The 22,400-nt window shown below is 39.3% G+C and overlaps 1 protein-coding gene across 1 annotated transcript in view; it reads left to right on the top strand.

Moving 5' to 3' along the window:
• LOC124254747 (myosin-IIIa-like) overlaps positions 1–22,400 on the top strand; it is a 128,306-nt gene that overhangs the window by 105,727 nt on the left and 179 nt on the right. The window contains 25 exon segments of the mRNA XM_046688589.1: positions 469–559; positions 1,479–1,583; positions 1,586–1,639; positions 2,022–2,138; positions 2,324–2,428; positions 3,733–3,816; positions 4,220–4,370; positions 4,817–4,868; positions 5,639–5,734; positions 5,923–6,034; positions 6,498–6,627; positions 7,327–7,543; positions 8,180–8,321; positions 8,707–8,860; positions 9,411–9,499; positions 10,098–10,227; positions 10,871–11,010; positions 12,743–12,760; positions 15,188–15,303; positions 16,219–16,368; positions 17,115–17,226; positions 18,458–18,620; positions 19,101–19,181; positions 20,084–20,245; positions 20,838–21,022. Coding sequence (XP_046544545.1) covers positions 469–559; positions 1,479–1,583; positions 1,586–1,639; positions 2,022–2,138; positions 2,324–2,428; positions 3,733–3,816; positions 4,220–4,370; positions 4,817–4,868; positions 5,639–5,734; positions 5,923–6,034; positions 6,498–6,627; positions 7,327–7,543; positions 8,180–8,321; positions 8,707–8,860; positions 9,411–9,499; positions 10,098–10,227; positions 10,871–11,010; positions 12,743–12,760; positions 15,188–15,303; positions 16,219–16,368; positions 17,115–17,226; positions 18,458–18,620; positions 19,101–19,181; positions 20,084–20,245; positions 20,838–21,022 — 2,956 coding nt within the window.

Below are 22,400 nucleotides of genomic sequence, written 5' to 3'. Positions count from 1 at the left end.
GAATATTGCTAAAAGCGGCGTAAGACTAAACTCACTCATTAATATGTTTTAAATGTCAGAATTTGATTAAGGTAGGCTCAATGACTTGCTAAGGTGCCACAGCTAGCAATTTGTATCCTGTTCTTGCCAGGTCCACTGGTCCTGGGGGTGAATTCCAGATAATCTGTGATTATTACCCTTGATTAATCACTGGGTACCTATCTTTTTTATGATGATAATTGGTGGTCAGTATGTACTGTTAACTGCTGTTGTAATGACCATTGTTGATCGTGTGTGTGTGTGCGTGCGTGCGTGTCGTGCGCCTGTGTGTATGATATATAGTGATCCTTGGTATACATTTTTAACTACATGTCATTTTTTGCTTTCCTCCCTCATCAGGTTGTCCAACTGGATTGAATAATGTGAAAAGCTGTGTCAAGCCCTGACGCATACACACTGTCATAGTTCTATGTATGTTTTACTCTACAGATGCCTGATTAAAGATTTTGAGGAAAGACCATTCACAGAAGGTCTCCTGAACCATCCATTCATAGAAGACCTGCCAGAAGACCCTACTGAGGTTGGTGTTCATCAGAGTTATGGTTTAAGAGTAAGAAATTGAAGGAAATAAAAGTGACAAACCTAAGAATATCCCTAAATAATAAGAAATCTGTTAAAATGAGAATCAATTGTACGATTCTGACTATGTCTGAGTATGCATTTCTGAACCACCATCATTAATGATGATGCCAGGTGTTTGTGAAAAGGTAAGTGTATAGGTATAAGCACCTGTCATAAACACATGCAGTGGCAAGTCAATTCTTCACCTACAAAGTAAGCGTGAAATTAGTGAAATAGGGAGTCATATCATAATTGTTGTGACTGTTGAAATTTGAAGAACATCCTCTACATATCTACCATAAAACTTTTTGAAAGATTTGCTTAGGACCAGAATGTTGTGATCTTGATCAAACAACCCATTGTGTAAAGACTCTTAAATATTTTAGAAAGTACTTTATTGATTAGTGCTTTATCTGACTGAGTTTTGGTTTTACGCCGCTTTTAGCAATATTCCAGCAATATCACGGCGGGGGACACCAGAAATGGGCTTCACTCATTGTACCCATGTGGGAAATTCGAACCTGGGTCTTTGGCGTGACGAGCCAACGCTTTAACCACTAGGCTACCCCACCGCCCCTGCTTTATCTGAGTGACCTCAACATTTACCAACTGCAGGAGAATAATACAATTGTTTTATATCATGAAAGAGTAATGTATAATTCATACTATGAGAGTCTGATTTGTAATAGGATCAACAGTAATTCTCTACTTACTTTTCTCTACTCTCTGTGACAGCAGCTGATTGTTTCAGCTTCTATATTAAAGAATAATGATCAGTATATCCTGATTTTGTGATAATGCTTTACCAAGCATACCTCCTGTCTTGAAAGCCAGGAACTGGTACTGGAAGCTATGGATGATGTTGGTTGATGTTTCAGTGCAAGGAGAAACTGATACAGTTGACATCAGAGATGGAGCGGACCATCCACGAACCGGACATTACAACCAAACATGGCCGTATGAAGTCACGGCGAGCAAGTCTAGACGGGATGGGGTACAGACAGCAGATGATCTCGCATCTCTCGAAACACTGGATGATGTAAGCATTGAGATATATTCACAATAATAACAATCAACTTTTTGTTGAATTGATGGGGATTGAATGTAAATATCAATATTCATAACAAGTATATTGTTTGTTCTTTTTTACATTGATAAAGAAAGTTGGTTCATGTTTTCTAATCATATTGATCCTGTGTCTGAAACGTCTCAAGGACCCCATATATGTTGTATGAGCAGATTGATTAAAAGCTAAAATATTGCTGATTGCCATAAAACAGCATACAATCAGTGAGGCTTTCATTCTGGCAGATTTGGATCTTTCTGATTGGTTTTGTGGAAATCATTTTGTTGCTGTTTCGCTTTCATTCAAGATATTAGTATTGAATGTTGTTTGTTCATATTTGTATATTATATTTCAGGAGGTGATTGTGTCCCAGCTATTCAACAGGTACAGCCAGAATCTCATCTACACCTACATTGGGGACATCTTGTTGGCGGTCAACCCCTTCACATTCATGACGATATATTCTGATGAGGTGGGTAGCTGTGCTTAAGGCGTCTGCTAGTGGTAGCCATTTTGTTTGCATGTGTGATTCTTAAGGGTATGGCTCCTTATCTGCTCTGTATACAGTTCACTATGGTAACGTTTTTTCTGTATAATCATCATAATAGTGACCTTTATCTGCTTGTACATTGTTGCTGTATGGTTCCTGTGTTGCAGTACTCTAAGAAGTACATGAATGCTCCGAAGGACAGCTTGCCTCCCCACATCTTCGCTGTCGCCGACCAGTCCTTCCAGATGATGATGCATAATAAACACAACCAGGTGAGTTCAGCAGTGTTTTATCCACTGGCAATGGGATGGCATGACTCAGAGATGCCACCCCTTACGCTTTAGGCGTAATTATTACGATTTTGAACATTAAATTACGCCATTACACTTAATCTGCGAAAATTACGCTTTTCTACTTGTTTTTCGAAAATCAGTTAAGTGGATAAATTTTCACAGGGAAGTGTTTCGTAACGCACAGGTGCAGGGGTGCAGAAATGGCCTTGCACCGATAGGAATCGCTTACTCTTAGCATCGCACTCATTCCAATTAACTTGCAAGGAATTAAAGTATGTTGAGTCACATGACCAACAATTTTCGATGTATGGAGATTCATAATGATTGGTCACATGTGTTTCGGTCTAGAATCTTCCTTTCGTGAAAACGTGTACCATGTTGAAGCGATCGGCAGACAAGTATTACACTTTTTAGGTCCAAATTACACTTTTTGACCTCTAGTATTACACTTAGGCCCCAAATAGGGTTGGCATCTCTGCATGACTGTCCGTTGTCTAATTCACCACTTATCGCTGTGCAGGGTTGCCTCCCTTGGTTTGCCAGGAACTTCATGATCATGGTTTCAGTCACAGATTTGCCCGATTATATTACTAGGTGTGGGCTCCCCTCCCACATCAGTTTGATCATGCCATCATATGACTGGAAAACTGTTCAAAGTAGCATTACACACAACTCACTCACTCTCATTCATTGAAGTATTCTCTAGTATTTTTACTGTCCATCGTCGACAGGTTTTAATCTTCCAAATGTTTTCACTTTTACTTGTATAAATTGTTTTCGTCATGATATGGCTGAGATATTGCTGATGTGACGTTAAATATTTACCCACTCACTCATTGAAGACTCTGTGTAGTTCTAGAGAATATAGACTAAATATTAAGAGCGCCCGCCTGGTGAGCTCACTCAATCCCCGGCCGTCATACCAAAAGAAAAATATTGTACTTGTTGGTCCCTGCCTGGCTGGCATTAATGGGTACAACAAGGCCTGGTCGACTAGTCAGTATAATGTGTCTGAGTGGGGTATTCATGCTTCACTGCAGCATGGTATCTCAGTGGGCTAGCACTATAAAACCAGCTTAAGTCTTGGGCTAGTACAAACAGCCGCACATACACATACACATGCATGCACATGTACTATGAGCAAATATTCTCAAGCCGCCGTTAAACCCAATTTCACCTCACCTCTACAGAATATAATGTAGCACTGGCAACACCTTTTATGAGAGTAACATATATGTACTTGTCCAAGATGTGGTAAAGACGATGATGTCTGTGTTCTGCAGTGTATTGTGATCAGCGGGGAGTCTGGTGCTGGCAAGACAGAGAGTGCCAACCTCCTGGTCCAGCAGCTCACCCAGCTAGGCAAGGTAAGATGGTGGTTAAGTCATTTCAATATATATTCATTTCCTGCCTTTATTTAAGAAGAACTATTTTGCTTGGTCTGGTGCCAAGATCTGTATGCCTTGAAATTGACACTCTGTGTGATTATGAGACTCATAATTGCTAGATTTGTCTGAATAATATAATCTGAGTTTTGAAGACTCTATCAAACTTGCTATGACTGCAAATAGGCACAGGCTTAGTTCCTGTTAATAGTGGACCAAGTATTTAGATGGATGACAATTTCAAAAGACCTGATATTTACTTGGCTGCATATATTGACATCAAATGTCTCCATATTTGGTAGTTTTTTATTTCCACGTTTACAAAATATGCAATTAAGTGGAATATTTTGCTCTGTCTACTTACAATCTATATTTACTCACTTAGGCACCCAATAGAACGTTAGAAGAGAGGATCCTGCAAGTCAATCCTTTGATGGAAGCCTTCGGTAATGCCAAAACAGTCATCAACGACAACTCCAGTCGGTTCGGGAAGTACCTTGAGATGTTCTTCACAGCTCACGGGACTGTCATGGGAGGTGGGTGCACATACAAAACTAATCTAATTAAAATCAGATCTCTCGTGTTGATGTCATGATGTTTAGAAATGACAGGATGCATAAACTATACAAATACAGGGAATTTATATTTTGTCCTTTGAACATTGTGATTAATTTAATTTTGTGACTGAGAAATCAGATGTGCTTGCCGGAATACTTATCATACTTGTAAGAAGAACTTAGAAGCTTTGTCAGAGATTGGCTGATTAGGAAGTGGATTCCAAAGGGAATGCATAATGTGATTAGGATCCATAATGATGTCACAAGTAAATGATGTCATATGAAACTTTCATGTCCAGACCAGACGAATGATTTCTATTAGTTGCCCACTGGCAGATTAAACAGCTGTACTTGGTTATGAGATCTTATTTCATAAAATGAGGAGAGCACGACTTCAGTATTGATGCTTTGTTTGTTTATTTCAGCCAAAATCACTGAATACCTGTTAGAGAAGTCTCGTGTCATTCATCAAGCAAAGTGAGTATTACCTTACAACCAAGATGACCTTCCCTGGAACATAGGGGTACTGAATAAGAATACTGGTCCTGTAGAACTTAATGTTCATTGTATTCTTGGTCATTTGGGTGATGTATTCCCATTCTTTACTGTCAGTAACTATGAAACATCTTCCAGAAACATAATTTCCAGGCTGTGTTAAAGCTAGATAATGCATGTGTTTTGTAAAGCATCTTAAAACATCAATACAGTGGAAACCGCCTAAGTAAAGACCGCTTAACTAAACAGACAGGATAAGTAAACACTATTCTTTGGTCCCGGCAAATTTCTTCATTAATTATCACTATTAGAGTCCGGTTAACTAAACTCGGATAAGTAAACAATACCGCTTAACTAAACTTCTTCTCACGGTCCCTGGAAGTGAATTACTTAACAAAAGAGACGGATAACTAAATTAGCGATCCCACATAATCCGACATGAGGGGCATGTGTCAGTCTCCAGTTAAACAAACATCCTACTTACAGCTTGCTGGCGTCATGCAGGTGACATTACGACGTACACTGACAACTGAAGGCCATATTACTTACAAATGTTGTCTGTTATTCTGCAGTATACATATACATGCATATGGTTGTCATTTGCAGGTTTTATAAGTTTGGATAAGTTAAATACCTGATAAGTAAACAATTTTGGCGAGTCCCTTGAAATGTTACTTATCAGGTTTCCACTGTATCTCCAAGCAGTGTGTGATTGGTGTAGAGTTTGAAGTTGATGCTTGTGTGTACTCCAGAGGAGAGCAAAGTTTCCACATCTTCTACTACGTCCATGATGGCCTTATCTCCAGTGACAACGACAAGTTCCACTTGAAGAAGAGCAAAGTTTACAAGTAAGTCTCTATCATGGGCAGCTCCTATCGAAGCTAGATTTTCACTCTTACTGTCTATTTCTCCTTTTATACTTTGATAAATTTATCTGTGGGCCATTTAGCTGTGCCTCAGTATCTTTGGAAGAAAATATTAGAAAGTGTTAAGATTTTGTATTTGCTTTAATATACATGTGTGTTGTGTGTTTTAGGTACCTCCAGGAGTACACAAGTGCTCCTCCTGACATAGCCTCATTGTCAGTACACCGGGTCAAGTTCAAGGCCATCCAGACATGCTTTGATGTGATTGGTTTCCAGAAAGAGGTACAGTTTATAATATCCCACTCACCTGTCTCTTTTTTAGGTTATAACACTTGCTACTACATGTTTGTTTAACTTGTTTGAACAAAGAAAATAGCATTTTAGAATACTTGAGACGTACATTTTGGAGTTTCAAGGACGTTTTGATGGATAACAACTTCTATATTTCATGATGAAGTTGTCTTGCTTGACAACGGTACAAGAATCTGTATCGATGGTGGTGATGATGTCGCACTCACGAAATATAGAAGTTGTTATCCATAAAAACGTGTTCCATATTATACATGTTTGTTGTTTAGGTAATATGAAAAATTGAAACTAAGCATTTTATAGTTTCAAGGACAATTTGGAAATGTCAGAACTGACAGTACTTTTCAGTTGGTTCATGATGATGGTGGTGATGATGATGATGGTGGTGTTGATGATATCTGTCCCATGTTAATAATAATGTGTATATCCCTGACAGGAGGTGTCGTCAGTGTATGCCATACTCTGTGGCATCCTACACATCGGCAATATGGAGTTCCAGGAGAAAGAGCTGTCCGACCACACCGGGGACTGCTGTGTCATCAGTGACAGGAGTCTGCTTGACATAGGTAGGTCATCGTATTATGCCACAAGTATTTTAGCAAAAGACTGACGTTTAGACCTCATCATAAAATCACAACTAAACATTTAAAATTAAAAAGCAAGTTTCAACTACATATTAACTACTGTAGTCTTCTAATTCTGTGTTGACCGCCTCCGTGGTGTAGTGGTTAGAGCGTCCGCCCGGAGAGCGGAAGGTCGCGGGTTCGATCCCCGGCCGCGTCATACCAAAAGACGTTAAAATATGGTACTTGTTGGTCCCTGCCTGGCGCTCGGCATTAATGGGTACAACAAGGACTGGTCGGCTCGGAGTCAGTATAATGTGTCTGAGTGGGGTATTCATGCTTCACTGCGGCATGGTATCTCAGTGGGCTAGCACTATAAAACCAGCTTAAGTCTGGGCTAGTACAAGCAGCCGCACTACACATACATACACATGCATATATGCAAACTTAAGTCTGGGCTAGTACCTCATGTCATCAGTCACTAGATGAGCCTGTCGTCATGGAAATATTCTATTCAAGCACGACGTTAAACCCAATTTCACTTCACTTCACTTCTAATTCTGTTGCAGGATACCACTTCCTTCCTTGTATGATTGTATGTACTCTATTTTGTTCATCAAGTTGTTTGTTTCTAATATTCTACCCTTCTTGCAGTAGACATATTTACTGCTATAGTCCATTCATCAAGCTTCTTGCTTCCAGTGTCCTCGCTTCTTGGAGTAAACTCGGAGGACATACAAGAAGCTCTCACTTCCACAGCAATGGTAGCCAAGGGGGAGCTCATCATTCGCAACAACAGCTTGCGTGAAGCCTTCAATGCCAGGGATGCCATGGCCAAGGCCCTGTATGGCCGCCTCTTCAGTTGGATTGTCAACAGGATAAGTGCACTCCTCCGACCAACCAAAACAGAGAGATCGGAGTGAGTTCATTGTTTTACCCTGTTCACAACCTTAAAAAACCCAGGAATGTACATATATTTGCTTTATTGTAGTAATGAAGCAGGCATTTTGTGCATACAATTTCAGCAAATGTGCCATTACTTTTATTATAATGCTTGGACCATGGTTGTCATGGCAGGAATGATGGAATGATGTAATAATCGTTCAGGCATTTGTAATTCAGTACATAGTATCTAGATCTGTTTCTTGGAAATATATGTTTCTCATTTTGTACATGCTTTTAAATTTTGACCTTAATATTGACCTGTAATACAATTCAGAATTTATGACATCTCAAATACAACCAACCTGATGAAGCAGAACTTATGTGTGTGATCATAACAACTGTGTCATTTGAATTGATCATCAAATAGGATGGTTATCCCAAATGTAACTGATATATATATATCTTTAGTTTATGTACCAGTAAGTACTATATATGACTTCAGTCATTGACAATTTGCTCCATAGGATATAAACTGTGTGAACACTATTCAAATGTTTTGATCTGTGATGTAAATGATGATGGAGCTTCAGGACGTACTGGTGAGCTACAGAGCCTTGTAGTTTTCTTTCATTTAAATATGCTTTTAAAAAATCCTTTTTAACTCCTTCAGTGAAGATACCTTGGTGATTGGGCTTCTGGACATCTTCGGGTTTGAAAACTTCACACACAACTCCTTTGAGCAGCTTTGTATCAACATTGCCAATGAACAAATACAGTATTACTTCAACCAGAACATCTTTGTCTGGGAGATGGTAGGTGCAATAGCTGTAACACTTGGCAAAATAATAATTGCATTGGTAGAAAGGTCATCACAACATGTAGATTGATATATACAGGGCCCCGTTCCTCAAAGCGATCGTTGCTCTAAGATGATCGTAACTCCTATACTTTAACATAGACTTACGACTGTCGTAGCGCTACGATCGCTTTGTGAAACGGGGCCCAGGCCACCTTGATAGCTGGAATATTGCTGGCAGCAGTCTACCAAAAACAATTCCATAAAACTTTTTAAAGATTTTATCTTGTGTCTGATTAGATTTGATTTATGTTACATTTGACTGTATCCTCCTGCAAAGTAACATAGTAAGCATAGTGACAATGATGACTATGTTGACAAGTGACCTGTGGATGTTGCAGCAAGAGTATCATAATGAAGGGATTGATGCCAAGGATGTGAGCTATGTGGACAACAGGCCCATCCTGGACATGTTCCTGATGAAGCCCATGGGTGTCCTGTGTCTGCTGGATGAAGAGAGCAACTTCCCCAAGTCCTCCGACCAGACTCTCGTGGGTAAGGATCAACTTTATGTGAGGTAGTGCCAGACTGATTGGTCAGGAACACCTTAGGATGAGGTATTGCCAGACTCCGGTTGGTAAGGATCATCTTCAGGCATGGTATTGCCAGACTGTATTTGGTAAGGACCAGAACACCTTAGGGAGAGGTTTTGAGGGACTCTTGTTTGTAAAGGACACCCTTGGATGAGGTAATGCCAGACTCGGGTTGGTAAGGATCATCTTCAGGCATGGTATTGCCAGACTGTATTTGGTAAGGACCAGAACACCTTAGGGAGAGGTTTTGGAGGGACTCTTGTTTGTAAAGGACACCCTTGGATGAGGTAATGCCAGACTCGGGTTGGTAAGGATCATCTTCAGGCATGGTATTGCCAGACTGTATTTGGTAAGGACCAGAACACCTTAGGGAGAGGTTTTGGAGGGACTCTTGTTCGTAAAGGACACCCTTGGATGAGGTAATGCCAGACTCTACAGCTAGTTTTTAATGAACACCTTTCTCAGTATGTCTCTTGAATATCATGTTATGTGTAATCTTGTTGTCTTTGTAGAAAAGTTCCACCAGAACATCAACTCCCCCTACTACACAAGACCAAAGGCTGACAATCTCAAGTTTGCTATTGAGCATTATGCTGGCAAGGTATTATCCACTTATATTACACTTATTGTACAATTAGCTGCATATCTGCATAATTATGCCAAATAATGCTGAAAACCCAATTGCTGTAAGTTTTATTGCATACAAGTATGCATGCATTTTTGTGAAAACACAATAGTGTTAAGAGAGCTTGTAAATATCCAATGAGGATTTTTAGCATAAGCGCAGATGAAATATATTTTTACATCTAATGACAGCTACAAATTTCTATGCAGTATAAGCTGTGCGATAGCACTACCTATGACTTTAGTGGTTGAGTATGCTTCTCTGTGACAAGTTTACAATATTGGTCATGTGACTTCCTGTTGGTGCTGTGTGTCCACAGGTAAGCAATGTGGAAGAAAAGCAGTACTGCAAACAGCACAAAGCATGCTGTTTGCATACATGAAAGTTAATGAATCAGTTGGTGCAAAACATGAGTCTAGAAAATAATGGAATGTATTCTAGATGGCATTATTACAAGGTGCCCTGTCTGAGACTGGTTAGTTGTCAGAAACCCTGTATAGTTAGATCCATTCACTGGATGACTGTAATCAGGATATATTGTGTTCAATAGAAGACATGTATATTCTTCCACTAGGTGACATACGATGCTTCTGGCTTCCTGGAGAAGAACAGAGATCGCCTTCCTGTTGAGATTGTTGACATCCTGCGTCAGTCCAGCAACCCTGTTGTCAAGGCTCTCTTCCAGACACCCCTCACAAAAACAGGTACTTAACTCTTTGTGAATAGGGGCGGTGGGATGGCCGAGTGGTTAAAGTGTTCACTTGTCATACTGAAGACCCGGGTTCGATTCCCCACATGGGTACAATGTGTGAAGCCCTTTTCTGGTGTCTCCGGCTGTGATATTGCTGGAATATTGCTAAAAGTGGCGTAAAACTAAACTCACTCATTGTTAGTAGTACAACACAATAGGTGATTTCTTCTTCTGCAAGTAGGGGCAGTGTGGTAGCCTAGTGGATAAAATATTTGCTTCTCATGCCTAAAGCCTGGGTTAGATTCCACACATGGGTACAATGTCTGAACCATTTTTCTGGTGTCCCCCATCGTGTTATTGCTGGAAAGTTACTAGGAGTGGTGTAAAACCCAACTCACTCACTCATTTATCTGTAAGTACTGGAAGTTGTCATTATGAAGGGAAGGAATATGGTGGTCAAGTGGTCTGCTCTACATAGTTGCATCCCTTAGGCCTGCCAGGATCTGCTGGATATTGATCCCAGATATTCCAGTTGACTCTCTCAGCCCAAGTATGTATTGATTAAAGTGGTTCATATAGCTAGGTTTACTTTTCATATTGAGCAACAGACTACAACATGTCTGAAACTTCTCCTAAAAAGTCTCAATTTTCAACAGGAAACTTGGCTACGGGTAGTCTCAAGTCCAACTTCAACAGTAAGAAGTCCAGTGCATTTAACTCTCCCATGAGCACCAACAGTGGCTTCACGATACAGAGTTACCAGCCTCAGAGCAGATCGGCATTTGGTGGCAGCAGGGTGTGTATACTTATAGCATTGGATCTCTGTTTGTATGTGTACTCTATGGTTATATTATTGTCTTTGTCATGGTGTTGAAGTAATTATGGATTGACAAAAGGACATCTTAAAAATATTGTGTTGCCATGGACAGATATGGAATTAAATTTCATAAGATAATTTCGTAAAAGAGTAAAATGGTCATGTTAATATTTTTTTATATTCGCACATATGCAGTTTAGACGTCCATTGTTCATGATGTTATAAAATAAGCTGCACTTTAGTATAGACATTTCATACTTTATTGCTTCATTTTTAGTCTGAAAATGTCAATGATTCTTATCTAAAATAACTTTCTCAAACTGACTATTATCTGTCCTTTGTGGGTGGATGCAGTAACCATTCATTCACACACGAGGGATAATTTATAATTTCTTGTTGTTCACCGTTTCTTCTCTGTTGTTTTCTTCAAAGACCTGTTTTTTAAGTGTACATCTTTCTTATGAATGGATTGGACTTGGCAGATTACAAGTCATTGTATTCCAGTACAGTGCTGTCAAATGGATGATCAAATAACACAGAAACATTTAACTCAATGTACCTTTTATGGTGTTGAGGACTTTACATTAAACAATGTTTATAGTCTGTTTGGGTTCAAATGAAGAATGACAAATGATGAAATAACTTGAAATTGGGATAAGTGCACAAAACATAAATAAGACACATGGTCCTGAAACCTCTGTACCCAACAGGATCTGAAATTTGATGTTTTATGATCGATCGCGGAAAAAGTTGTTAAAGAAACCATCATGTAATATTGTGCTGTTTTCATGCTTCACACCGAGGGGTGACAAACGGATGGTGGAACAGCACCAGCACACATTCAGGTGCAACTCAGCACAGCCAGCTTGTCAGCCTCGGTCATAAAAACGTCATATTTCAGATCCTGTTGGGTACAGAGGTTTCAGGACTATGTGTCTTATTTATGTTTTGTGCACTTATCCCAGTGTCAAGTTATTTCATCATTTGTCGTTCTCATTTGAACCCAAACAGACTATAACTGTTTGTAAGAAAATATTTTGTGAACAGCTTTGATAATGACAGTCTTCTGAGTCACATGACAATACTATGTTATTGTCAGGCTGCATCCTACACTTTTGTGCCATGGTCTAAGGCGCTGCTGTTTGCTGTGCTAGACACCTCTGATTGTGGGTTTGAATCCCATATCTCCCACATTATGAGGGTGGCAAATGTCCGAGAGATTCTACTCCCTTATCAAGCTGACATGCTCTTAAGTTAAAAGACTCGTGAAGGTCCGGGTTAGAATATTGATCTTCAGTAACCCATGCTTGTTGTAAGAGGCGACTAACGGGATCGGGTGGTCAGGCTCGCAGACTTGGTTGACACATGTCACCGGTTCCCAATTACGCAGATCGATGCTCATGCTGTTGATCACTGGATTGTCTGGTCCAGAGTCCATTATTTACAGACCACCGCCATATAGCTGGAATATTGCTGCATGCTGCGTAAAATTAAACTCACTCACTCACATGCTGTGATATAACTGAAATACTGTTTAAAGCAGTGTTAAACCCAACTCACTCACTCACCCACACCTTCTACCTCTATCCTATCTCTATCTCCTATATCAACTGAATGAAAACTTCCAACTTGATTCGTTTTGTGTTTCCGACATATGTAGAAGTAGTAACTGACTTGTGTTGTGTTAGACTTGTGTTGTACTGTCTTACAGATTTATTTGAATGCTCTTGTAAGTATTGTTAGTCTCAGTGTTTGCCGTGATCTGTCTTCATATAGCGCTTTGTTTCTATCACAGAGTTCAGCCTCTTTATAGACATCAGGAAACATTTATTTCAGAGACGGACATTTCTTCATTATATCCTGTGTGGCTTAAACTCCTACCTGCAGTATCCCATTTGAACTTTCCGACGTGTAATTACCCTTGTATTCACCATGCTTAATTCATCATTATCATGTTTTTATTATAATTTAAACATCACCCAAACTCAACCACTAAGCTACTGATAGTATAGGAAGAAAAAGGTTTTGGTTTTTCACTTTTGTTCATTTAGAGTTACTTTAGATTTTTTACCAGCAAGATGTTATTTACATTCAGTTTCAGTTCTGGAATTATTACTGATTTAGTATTGTTCTATAATCCAGTATCCTATAGTTTGGTTAGTATGTGTTTAATGTTTTTAGGGAACAATCAGATTGTTCTTATCAATAATTGAGAGCACTAATTATGTTATTTTGAGAGAACTATTTGACCTATCTCAGAGAGCAGTAAATTCATTATACAGAGATTAGCATATGACCTCTCTTAAATACAGTATAATCATTTTATTGAAAGTAAAATCTGACTAATCTTACAGAGAAAAAGTTGTATTGTCCTGAGAGTAGTATGTGGCATATCTTAGAGAGCAGTACAATCATTCTTTTCAAAGTGATATATGACCTATGTCAGAGAGCAGTAAATTCTTAATTTTGAAAGAAGTATCTGAGCTATCATGAAACATCATCTCACATTTTATTCACTTTTCATATCATTCCGCTTCCATTAACATTTTCTTTATGTATTTGATGATGATTATGATGATGATGCAATAATAGACGATACCAAACAGTTGTTTTAAGAAAAGATATTTTTTAGTATCGTTTCAGATAAAAAAAAAATACAAGCTAAGAGAAATATCAAACATTTACGGTCACTAATAAACATTCAGTCAGACAGTGTGCTGAAATTGACTTATTTTTCTATTAAAGTGCTTAGTAAATGAATTTTATTTGTGTGATGTGAACATTATTTTAGTGCTTTGCTCACATTGATAGTGTAAATATTGTGTTGAGGTTAGAGTTAGCAGGCTTGTGTATTAATGAAAGTAGACGATGGGTTGCACAATTCACAGTAGGCACTACAAGACACCTATTATCAGCCAAAATAGATTAAAAATGTTTAAAGTTAATCAATTACACAGCTGATGTGTGAATTAGTTTAAACATTCTGAAATAACTTTAGTAGTTTTGATATCTTTGTATGAGATGTAAAAAAGAACGAATGAATATTATGCAATATGGAAATCACAGCATTAAGAAGAATGTGATTTATGTTTTGATTCTAATAGGTCTTTAATCTTCAAGCATTTAATTAAATGAGATCTTAGTGCTCAGTTCCTCTGCACAAAGAACTGACGATATCCCATGACGGGTCAAGTCAGAATAATCTTTCTTGAATTCTGAGTGACCAATGAATTGACTTACAAGAAGTCAGCTTTAGTCAATCCGAAAGATGTTTTCTTGAGTTTTTGACATCTAGTTTCAAACTGGCAACTTGGTCAGGTGACGGGCATGCTTATGTGACCTGTAATGGGGTCTCCTCACATCTTTATGGAATGGTAGTGAGATCTAGGATCTCAAGTACAGTTTTGTTTGTATTATCTGTGAAGTTTGATTAAGTAAAGGACTTGTTTGTCCGTGTATCTATGTATTTTCATTGTAGCAAACGTAGTGTAAGTTTTACTATTACAATGAAACCTGGTTAATCAGAATGACATTTTTTGTAAAATTGTCTTCATTCTGGAGTACAGGTGACGGTGGCATAACTAGTGGTTAAAATGTCCGAGCATTATGTGAAGCCAACTGTCTCCTGTAGTGGTATTGCTGAAATGTTGTTGAAAGTATTCAGGAATCATTCCAACATACTCACTCTTTGGAGAACAGAGTAATTTAAGGGCATGGGTGGATTACTCAGCTGAGGCACTGATATTTGCTGTTAAGAGTTGTCTCCCTTGGTCACACCAGAAACTTGTGATTCAAGGTTATAATCCTGGTTAGAACAGATTATGTTTCTAGCTTTGTCAACATCATAACCATTTTCAGGGTTTCATCGATGGGATGAATATCTGAGACCTGCAAGAGTTCAAACTTTTCTCCTACGATAAGCTCACACGCTGTGATGTAACATGAAAACTGTTAAAAGTTGCGTAAACCCAACTCACTTGCTCTCACACAGAGTAAAGTCTATTTGTATTTTCATGGATGCTTCGAACAGTGACGGTTAACAATGTTAATAGGGCTTCACACTAAGGCGTGTTGTGTTTCCAATATATGATAGGTGTGTGATGGGCATAGATAGATATGAGACTTGTATATAACAGGTATGTGATGTTCGTTCCAGAATGCATCTGGATCTACCAGCATGACCCGGATCCAGCAGACAGTGTCCACATATTTTCGCTTCTCCCTCATGGACCTCCTGGCCAAGATGGTGGCTGGCTCTCCACATTTTGTCAGGTAGCCAAGCATTTTCTGTCATTTGTCTTTTATGAAACTCCTGCTGCCCCAAAACAAATGTACAACGATGGAAAGGTCTCTATGGAGAATGGAATCATATTATAAACTAGGGTCAGAGCAGTTGTTTTTTATGTTAATTAGTGTGTGTTGCCAAAACACCAAGATGAAGGAAGCATCATTAGAGTATATCAAATGTCCTGACCCATGGTTGTATGCTGTTGAGACTGAAGCTTCCACAATGTAACCTGTTGTCAATTTGTCAGTCATGAACCTTATTCCCTCATGAACCTTTCATATGTAGAGTCATTATTTCTCTGTCCTATACCCATAGTGTAGTGTGAACCAGGGCCGGGGTTTTATCCTAATGGTGCCTACGCTGGGAAGTTGAGCATACCAATCACTCACTCTTTCTTTCTTAAATGATCTAACTGTTTAAACTTGACACAATTGTTGCAGAGGTATCTGAAAAGAAGTAGGCAGTTCTTTCATATGTTGAAAAGTTTCAGATCTGTGAATTTGTCTTTATTATTTCCCCAAAATCTGAGTGTTGCTGCGAATATTGCTAAAATCTTTGTTGAACTGGCAAGCTCGGTTGTAACTCAGTCATTGTCTGTGAGTAGAGCCAAGGGAGGTAATAAAATCATAAGCCCCAAGCGTGGATGCATCCAGGGTATAGTGGAGAGTGATGGTAATGTATACCCTGGAGATTATCGAGGATGATGTAGAGTGAACCAGCTCACTTTTTATTTTTGTTTTGGGGTTTTCTAGGCATGCATTTGAAGTGGTAGGGAAAAAAGTTATTGATTCAAACTTAAGGGCAAGGTCATCTGTAAAACAAGAAAAAAATAACTTAACGTCTAACATGCTCAAAAAGTTATTTGAAGAAAATAGATAACATTTTGTTCACTTCAACAGATGTATCAAGCCGAACGACAAAAAGGATCCAGAACACTTTGAGTCTGAGAAGGTGATGATTCAGCTGAAGTATACTGGCGTCCTGGAGACTACTCGCATCAGGAGGCAGGGTTATTCTCACAGGATACAGTTCAGTGAGTTCCTCAAGAGGTAGGTTTGAATGGCTTCTTGAGTCTGATCCATGGATATGTTGAGATTTGGATTTTGGTATGGTCTGTTCTTTATTAAGCATGAGGTGTAAGTTATTGTGTTTATTGATTTTTTTCTTAGTTAAAGATGCTTCTAATAATGACTTCCCCATAAGGATTCTGAGTAAGAGTGTGTTGATCCCCAGAATCCAAGATTTGGTGTCTGTGGTAATTGTACCACAGATGAGTGGATTGATGCTCATGATATCAATCTCTACATCGCCTTGTCCAAAATATTACTGAATGCAGCTGTTGACAACAAACAAGCAACAAATGAACACATAACAGTGACTGGGTGTAAAAGAAGAGTTATGTCTGTTCAAGAATCAACTGCTCTTGCTCTAGCAATGTCAAGAAGATCAAAATTTATTGTAAATCTTCGGTCAAGATCCCGAAAACATCCCGATGTTTCCGAAAGATCCCGAAAACATCCACCCATCCAGATTCTCATGATCACTGGCATTGCTTATCTTCATCTGGTTTGTGACTCTTATGCTTGATGAGTCAGTGAGTACGGTTTTATGCTGCTTTTAGCAATATTCAAGCAATATCATGGCAGGGGACACCAGAAATGGGCTTCACACATTGTACCCAAGTGGGGAATAGAACCCAGGCCTTTGCCATGACAAGCAAATGCTTTAACCACTGGGCTACCCCACCACCCCCTCATGCTTGATGAAGGTGCTGTATGTGTATTGTGTGTTCCAGGTACCATGTGCTGTGTTTCCAGTGGAATGAGAAGATCCCCATCAATGCTGAGACCTGCACTGTCCTCCTGGAGAGGCTGGGACTTCATCAGTGGGCCATCGGCAGGACAAAGGTGGGCAGCTGTCCTTCTTTTATTGCCTACATAGATCATCAACACAACATATGTCAAAGTCAGTTGTTGGTCGGACAAAGACATTCAGAGACAGGTCTTTTCAATCTAGTGGTCCATCTTTAGGGAAAAAGCTACCACTATCTCTATGATCAGAAGAGCAACTGAGTACTTTCAAATCAAAATTAAAGACTCATTTATTCTCGCAGCCTACCACACCCAACAGCTTTTGAGCAACCTTCCAAAGGATGGATATTAGCTCTATACAAATGTATATATTGATTGATTGATTATTATTAAATGCAAGGATTTCATTATAGAGAAGTAGTCATATTGCTGCATATATTATGGGAGAACCTTTGAAAGAGAACATGAAAGAAAGTTTATTACTCTCCCGTGGAAGATACTGCAGTGTAATATTTTTACGTCAATATTACAGTGTAGTGCCACTAGACATATGACATCATAATGGTTTACAGTTATGACGTCATGATACTAATGCCTCTGTCACAATGGTATTAGACCTTGCTTGACTCGTGGGAAGCTGAAAGTCATCACACTGTTAGTAGGCAATTTCTATCAATTTATGTTGGACAGTAATAAACAGAATATTAAACTCGCTTCCGTGAAATACAATTTTTATTAAACTCGTGAAAGATTTAGCTTTCGCTCGTTTAGTACCAAGTCATTAATTCATTTAATAAAAATGGTATTACATGGAAGGTCATTTAGTATCCTCTATATATTAAAGTCATACGTTAACATCCCTTCCCACAATGTCTACACTTGGGTTATAACAAACATTCGTGCCCACCTGTATATTATAAAGAAGTTATGTGTTTCTCATAGGGAAACTTCAGCTTCATCATTTTCTGACTAAAATGATGTCTAACCAGAAATTTCTTCAAAGAGGGCATACATTTATCAAGCAGTGATCAAATATTTTTTCAACCAATGCATAAAGGCCTGTGTTTACGGGATGGATTTTGTAATCCAGCAATTTCTTATGCTCTGTTTCTGATTTTGATATAGGCAATGTTCTCATTTTGTTATCAATATGTTTTCTTGTGGAGTGATATTCCTGTAATGAACAATATGTCCACATATATGAGCGGCACAAGAATGCTGAAGGATTGAAGGTCTTGTGAAATAATGCAATAAAAATATTTGTTGGTAATTTTGAAAATATTTGATAGCCAAAAGAACTATCCTTCTCTTGGATTGTATTTTGCAGGTTTTCTTGAAGTACTACCATGTGGAGGAATTAGCTCGGAGGTACGAGAACTTCTACCAGAAGTTGGTTCTAGTCCAGGCATGTGTGAGGCGCTGGCTCAGTCGAACCCGCTTCTACCGAATGAAGTGGCAGCGAGACAAGGCAGTGCTCATCATGCAGAAATGTAAGGATTCATTTTTCACAATGGTTATCAACTAACTTGTGATCCAAAAGTCGCCATGCTTGTTTCCCTTTGATAATTTAATTGCAGTGTAGGTCCAAATCACCTCATGTCTGATTTCTCTTTGACAATTCTGGAGCAGAGAAGATTCCAATCACTCAATGTCTAATTCCTCTGTGACAATTCTGGAGCAGAGAAGGTCCCAATCACACATGCCTGATTATTCTTTGACAATTCTGGAGCAGGGAAGGTCCCAATCACACATGCCTGATTATTCTTTGACAATTCTGGAGCAGGGAAGGTCCCAATCACACATGCCTGATTATTCTTTGACAATTCTGCAGCAGGGAAGGTCCCAATCACACATGCCTGATTATTCTTTGACAATTCTGGAGCAGAGAAGGTCCCAAGTACCTCTTGTCCCTTTGAGAATGTTTGTACCACATTTGCTTCAGTTGCAATAGTAATCCATCTTTATTGCAGTTGCCCGAGGATGGCATGTACGGAAGGAGTACCAGACAGTTGTACAGCAGAGACGCAGGGCAGCTGTTGTCCTACAGAAATGTAAGTTTGCTTTGACGATTCATTGCTTGTCAAGGTAGGAATGAAAGTAGAAAGAATGAAACAACAGCAGCTAACAGTGCAAGTTGCCACACAGTTACAGTCCTGTCCTTTATTGGCACAAACTGGAACCATTGTTGTACATGCAAGATAACTCGCACAGGCATTAGTCTGTAAAGGAGCATTCATTTTTACACATGATTGTATTGCCTCCAAGGAAATTCCAGAACAGAAAGGTCCCAGGTACTCATGATTTGTGTCATAAGATGCAGCTGAACTGAGGATAAGGAGAACTTGGCATCTAAATGAAGTTTGCTTGGCTGGAACGTGTGAATGAGAACTGAATTACCTCAAAATATGAAAGCATTTTGGGTGACCAAAATATGTGAATGAGGATTTGATGACCACCATGTGAAAGAGGATTGGATGTCGACATTGTGTGAAAGGAGATAGGGTGGCGATTGTGTATGAGGATTTGATGGCAATGATGTGTGAATGAGTATTGGATGACGACAGTGTGTGAATGAGTATTGGATGACAACAGTGTGTGAAAGAGGATTGGATGACGACAGTGTGTGAATGAAGTGTGGAGGGCAACAGTGTGTGAAAGAGGATTGGATGATGACAGTGTGTGAATGAGGATTGGATGGCAACAGTGTGTGAAAGAGGATTGAATGACGACAGTGTGTGAATGAGGATTGGATGACGACAGTGTGTGAAAGGAAAAAGGAAGGCGACTGTGAATGAGGATTGGATGGCAATGATGTGTGGAAAAGGATTGGATGGCAACAGTGTGTGAATGAAGATTGGATAGTGACTGTGTGAATGAAGATTGGGTGGAACATGGTGTTTGAATGACATTTGTTCTGTTATAATTTGACTGACTTTATGATATATGTTGTCAGTGGCCCGTGGGTTACATGCCAGGAAAGTGTACCAGCCAGTGATCAAGCAGCGGCACTGTTCGGCTGTCACCATACAAGCTGCATACAGAGGCTACATTACACGAAAACGGATCAAGGAAGAAAAAAGAAAAGAAGACGAACAAGCAAGGAAAATACAAGCAGGTATAAATATGACCATGTGAACAGTGATTTCCACTTTTTGTAGTTTTATGTCAAAGTAACCGTTTAGTACTGTATCAGATTTGAAATCATTTGAAGACATTGTGTATTTAAGCAGTATTACCAAAATGAGTATACACCCATTTTTGAGTTTTGAATATCCCATGTATTATTACAATCAGATCTTTTATTATGATGAAGTACCTCAATCCATGATGATTTGAGGACATTTGATTGAAACTGTGGTTGCTCGGTCTGAAGTGTGACCTTTATCCTTTTCTTGTGGAACAGGGCCCCGTTTCACAAAGCTCTCGTAAGCCTAAAATCTCGTAACTTTTCTCGTTGCATTCGTACCTCCTATACTGTGACATTGACTTAATATAGTCGTAGCGCTTCGAGAGCTTTGTGAAACGGAGCCTAGCTTGTTAACTTCAGTATAAAGACAAGGTATATTTAGAATTTAGAAGCCTCAATGGCTATTGCTTTTTACCATGTCACCTGTTTTGACTTCAAATATAAGATCTAACGCGCAATAAAATCTAAACTGTAATGAGATGTTCAGTGATTGTGTTGTGAAGCAAGAAATGTGTTCCAGTGTTCCGAAAGAAACAAACAAAGAAGCTGGTAGAGAGGGAGAAACGCCGGCAAGTGTATTCAGCTGAGAGAGCAGCCACGATCATTCAGAGATACTTCCGTATGTGGCGCTCCAAGGTTTTCTATGGACAGTTGCAGGAATACAAGAACAAAAAGGAACTGGAACTAATCTACTTTGGTCAACAGGTGAGAGAGTTGCTGCAGGGACTAAGGATGAGTTATGTACACCCAGTCCCTGACATTCAAGAGTGAGTGAGTGAGTTTAGTTGTATGCCACACTCAGATATATTCCAGCTATATGGCGGCAGTCTGTAAATAATCGAGTCTGGACCAGACAATCCAGTGATCAACAGCATGAGCATCGATCTGCGCAATTGGGAACCGATGACATGTGTCAACCAAGTCAGCGAGCCTGACCATCCGATCCCGTTAGTTGCCTCGTACGACAAGCATGGGTTACTGAAGATCAATATTCTAACCCAGACCTTCATGGGCCTGACCTTCAAGAACAGGGATGCACCTGTATATGGTCACAAAGTATTGGGCCTGTTAATTGTTGATGCTGCAACTTCTTTACCCATGGTATTACATTTTGTGATCAAAATGTTAAAACCGCATGTCCCAATCTACTTGGTTATTGTGGTCATGCTTTAGTTCTGTAGCTGATTGAGTGAGTGAGTTTAGTTTTACGCCGCACTCAGCATTATTCCAGCTATATGGCGGCAGTCTGTAAATAATCGAGTCTCGACCAGACAATCCAGTGATCAACATTATGAACATCGATCTAGGCAAATGGGAACTGATGACATGTGTCAACCAAGTGAGCAAGTCTGACCACCTGATCCCATTAGGGCTATGTAAGTACTGATCCATGATAAACCTTAATGTTTTTTAATTTGGGAGTCCACTTGTAGCATGAAATATATGGCAGTCATAGGTCTATCCATGCTGTGAGAAAATGGAATCTGATTCGTTCTTATTTCTTTGGATGTAGTGTTGATTACACTGTGACACCAAATGTTGGCGTTCAGTGTCTCAACATGGTCTGACAACTGTGCGTTCTCCAGCCGTTCACAAATCTGTTACGTAGACGACAATTTGATTATTCAGACCAATTATACAACACGAGCCCAACCTGTATGTGTATGGAAATGTAATCTCCAGTCACATGCATTGGAAGGGGACGGTGGGGTAGCCTAGTGGTTAGAGTGTTAGTCGTCATACCACAGACCCGGGTTCGAAGCCCCACATTGGCACAATGTGTGAAGCCCATTTCTGGTGTCCCCCACCATGATATTGCTGGAATATTGCTAAAAGAGGCGTGAAACTAACTCATGCACTAACTCACTCTTTCCATCATGACCAAAAACATTCTTTTACAAAACAGAAGTGACGCTCCTACATGACACAAAATCTGTATTTTAATCACCGTGAAATTTGTGTGAAAATCAGTAGTGGGTGATTGTCATGTTAAGACTGCATGTAAAACTGCTGACTGCATTGTTACACAACACTCATTCATTCAGTCACTCACTCACCCAAAACTGAATACAGCAAATACTGT

The sequence above is a fragment of the Haliotis rubra genome, unplaced genomic scaffold, assembly GCF_003918875.1.
Source record: "Haliotis rubra isolate DU_JTF1 unplaced genomic scaffold, ASM391887v1 Scf580, whole genome shotgun sequence".
NCBI classification, from domain to species: domain Eukaryota; kingdom Metazoa; phylum Mollusca; class Gastropoda; order Lepetellida; family Haliotidae; genus Haliotis; species Haliotis rubra.
Note: the sequence above shows the minus strand (reverse complement) of the source record. Positions and strands in the feature narration are given on the sequence as shown.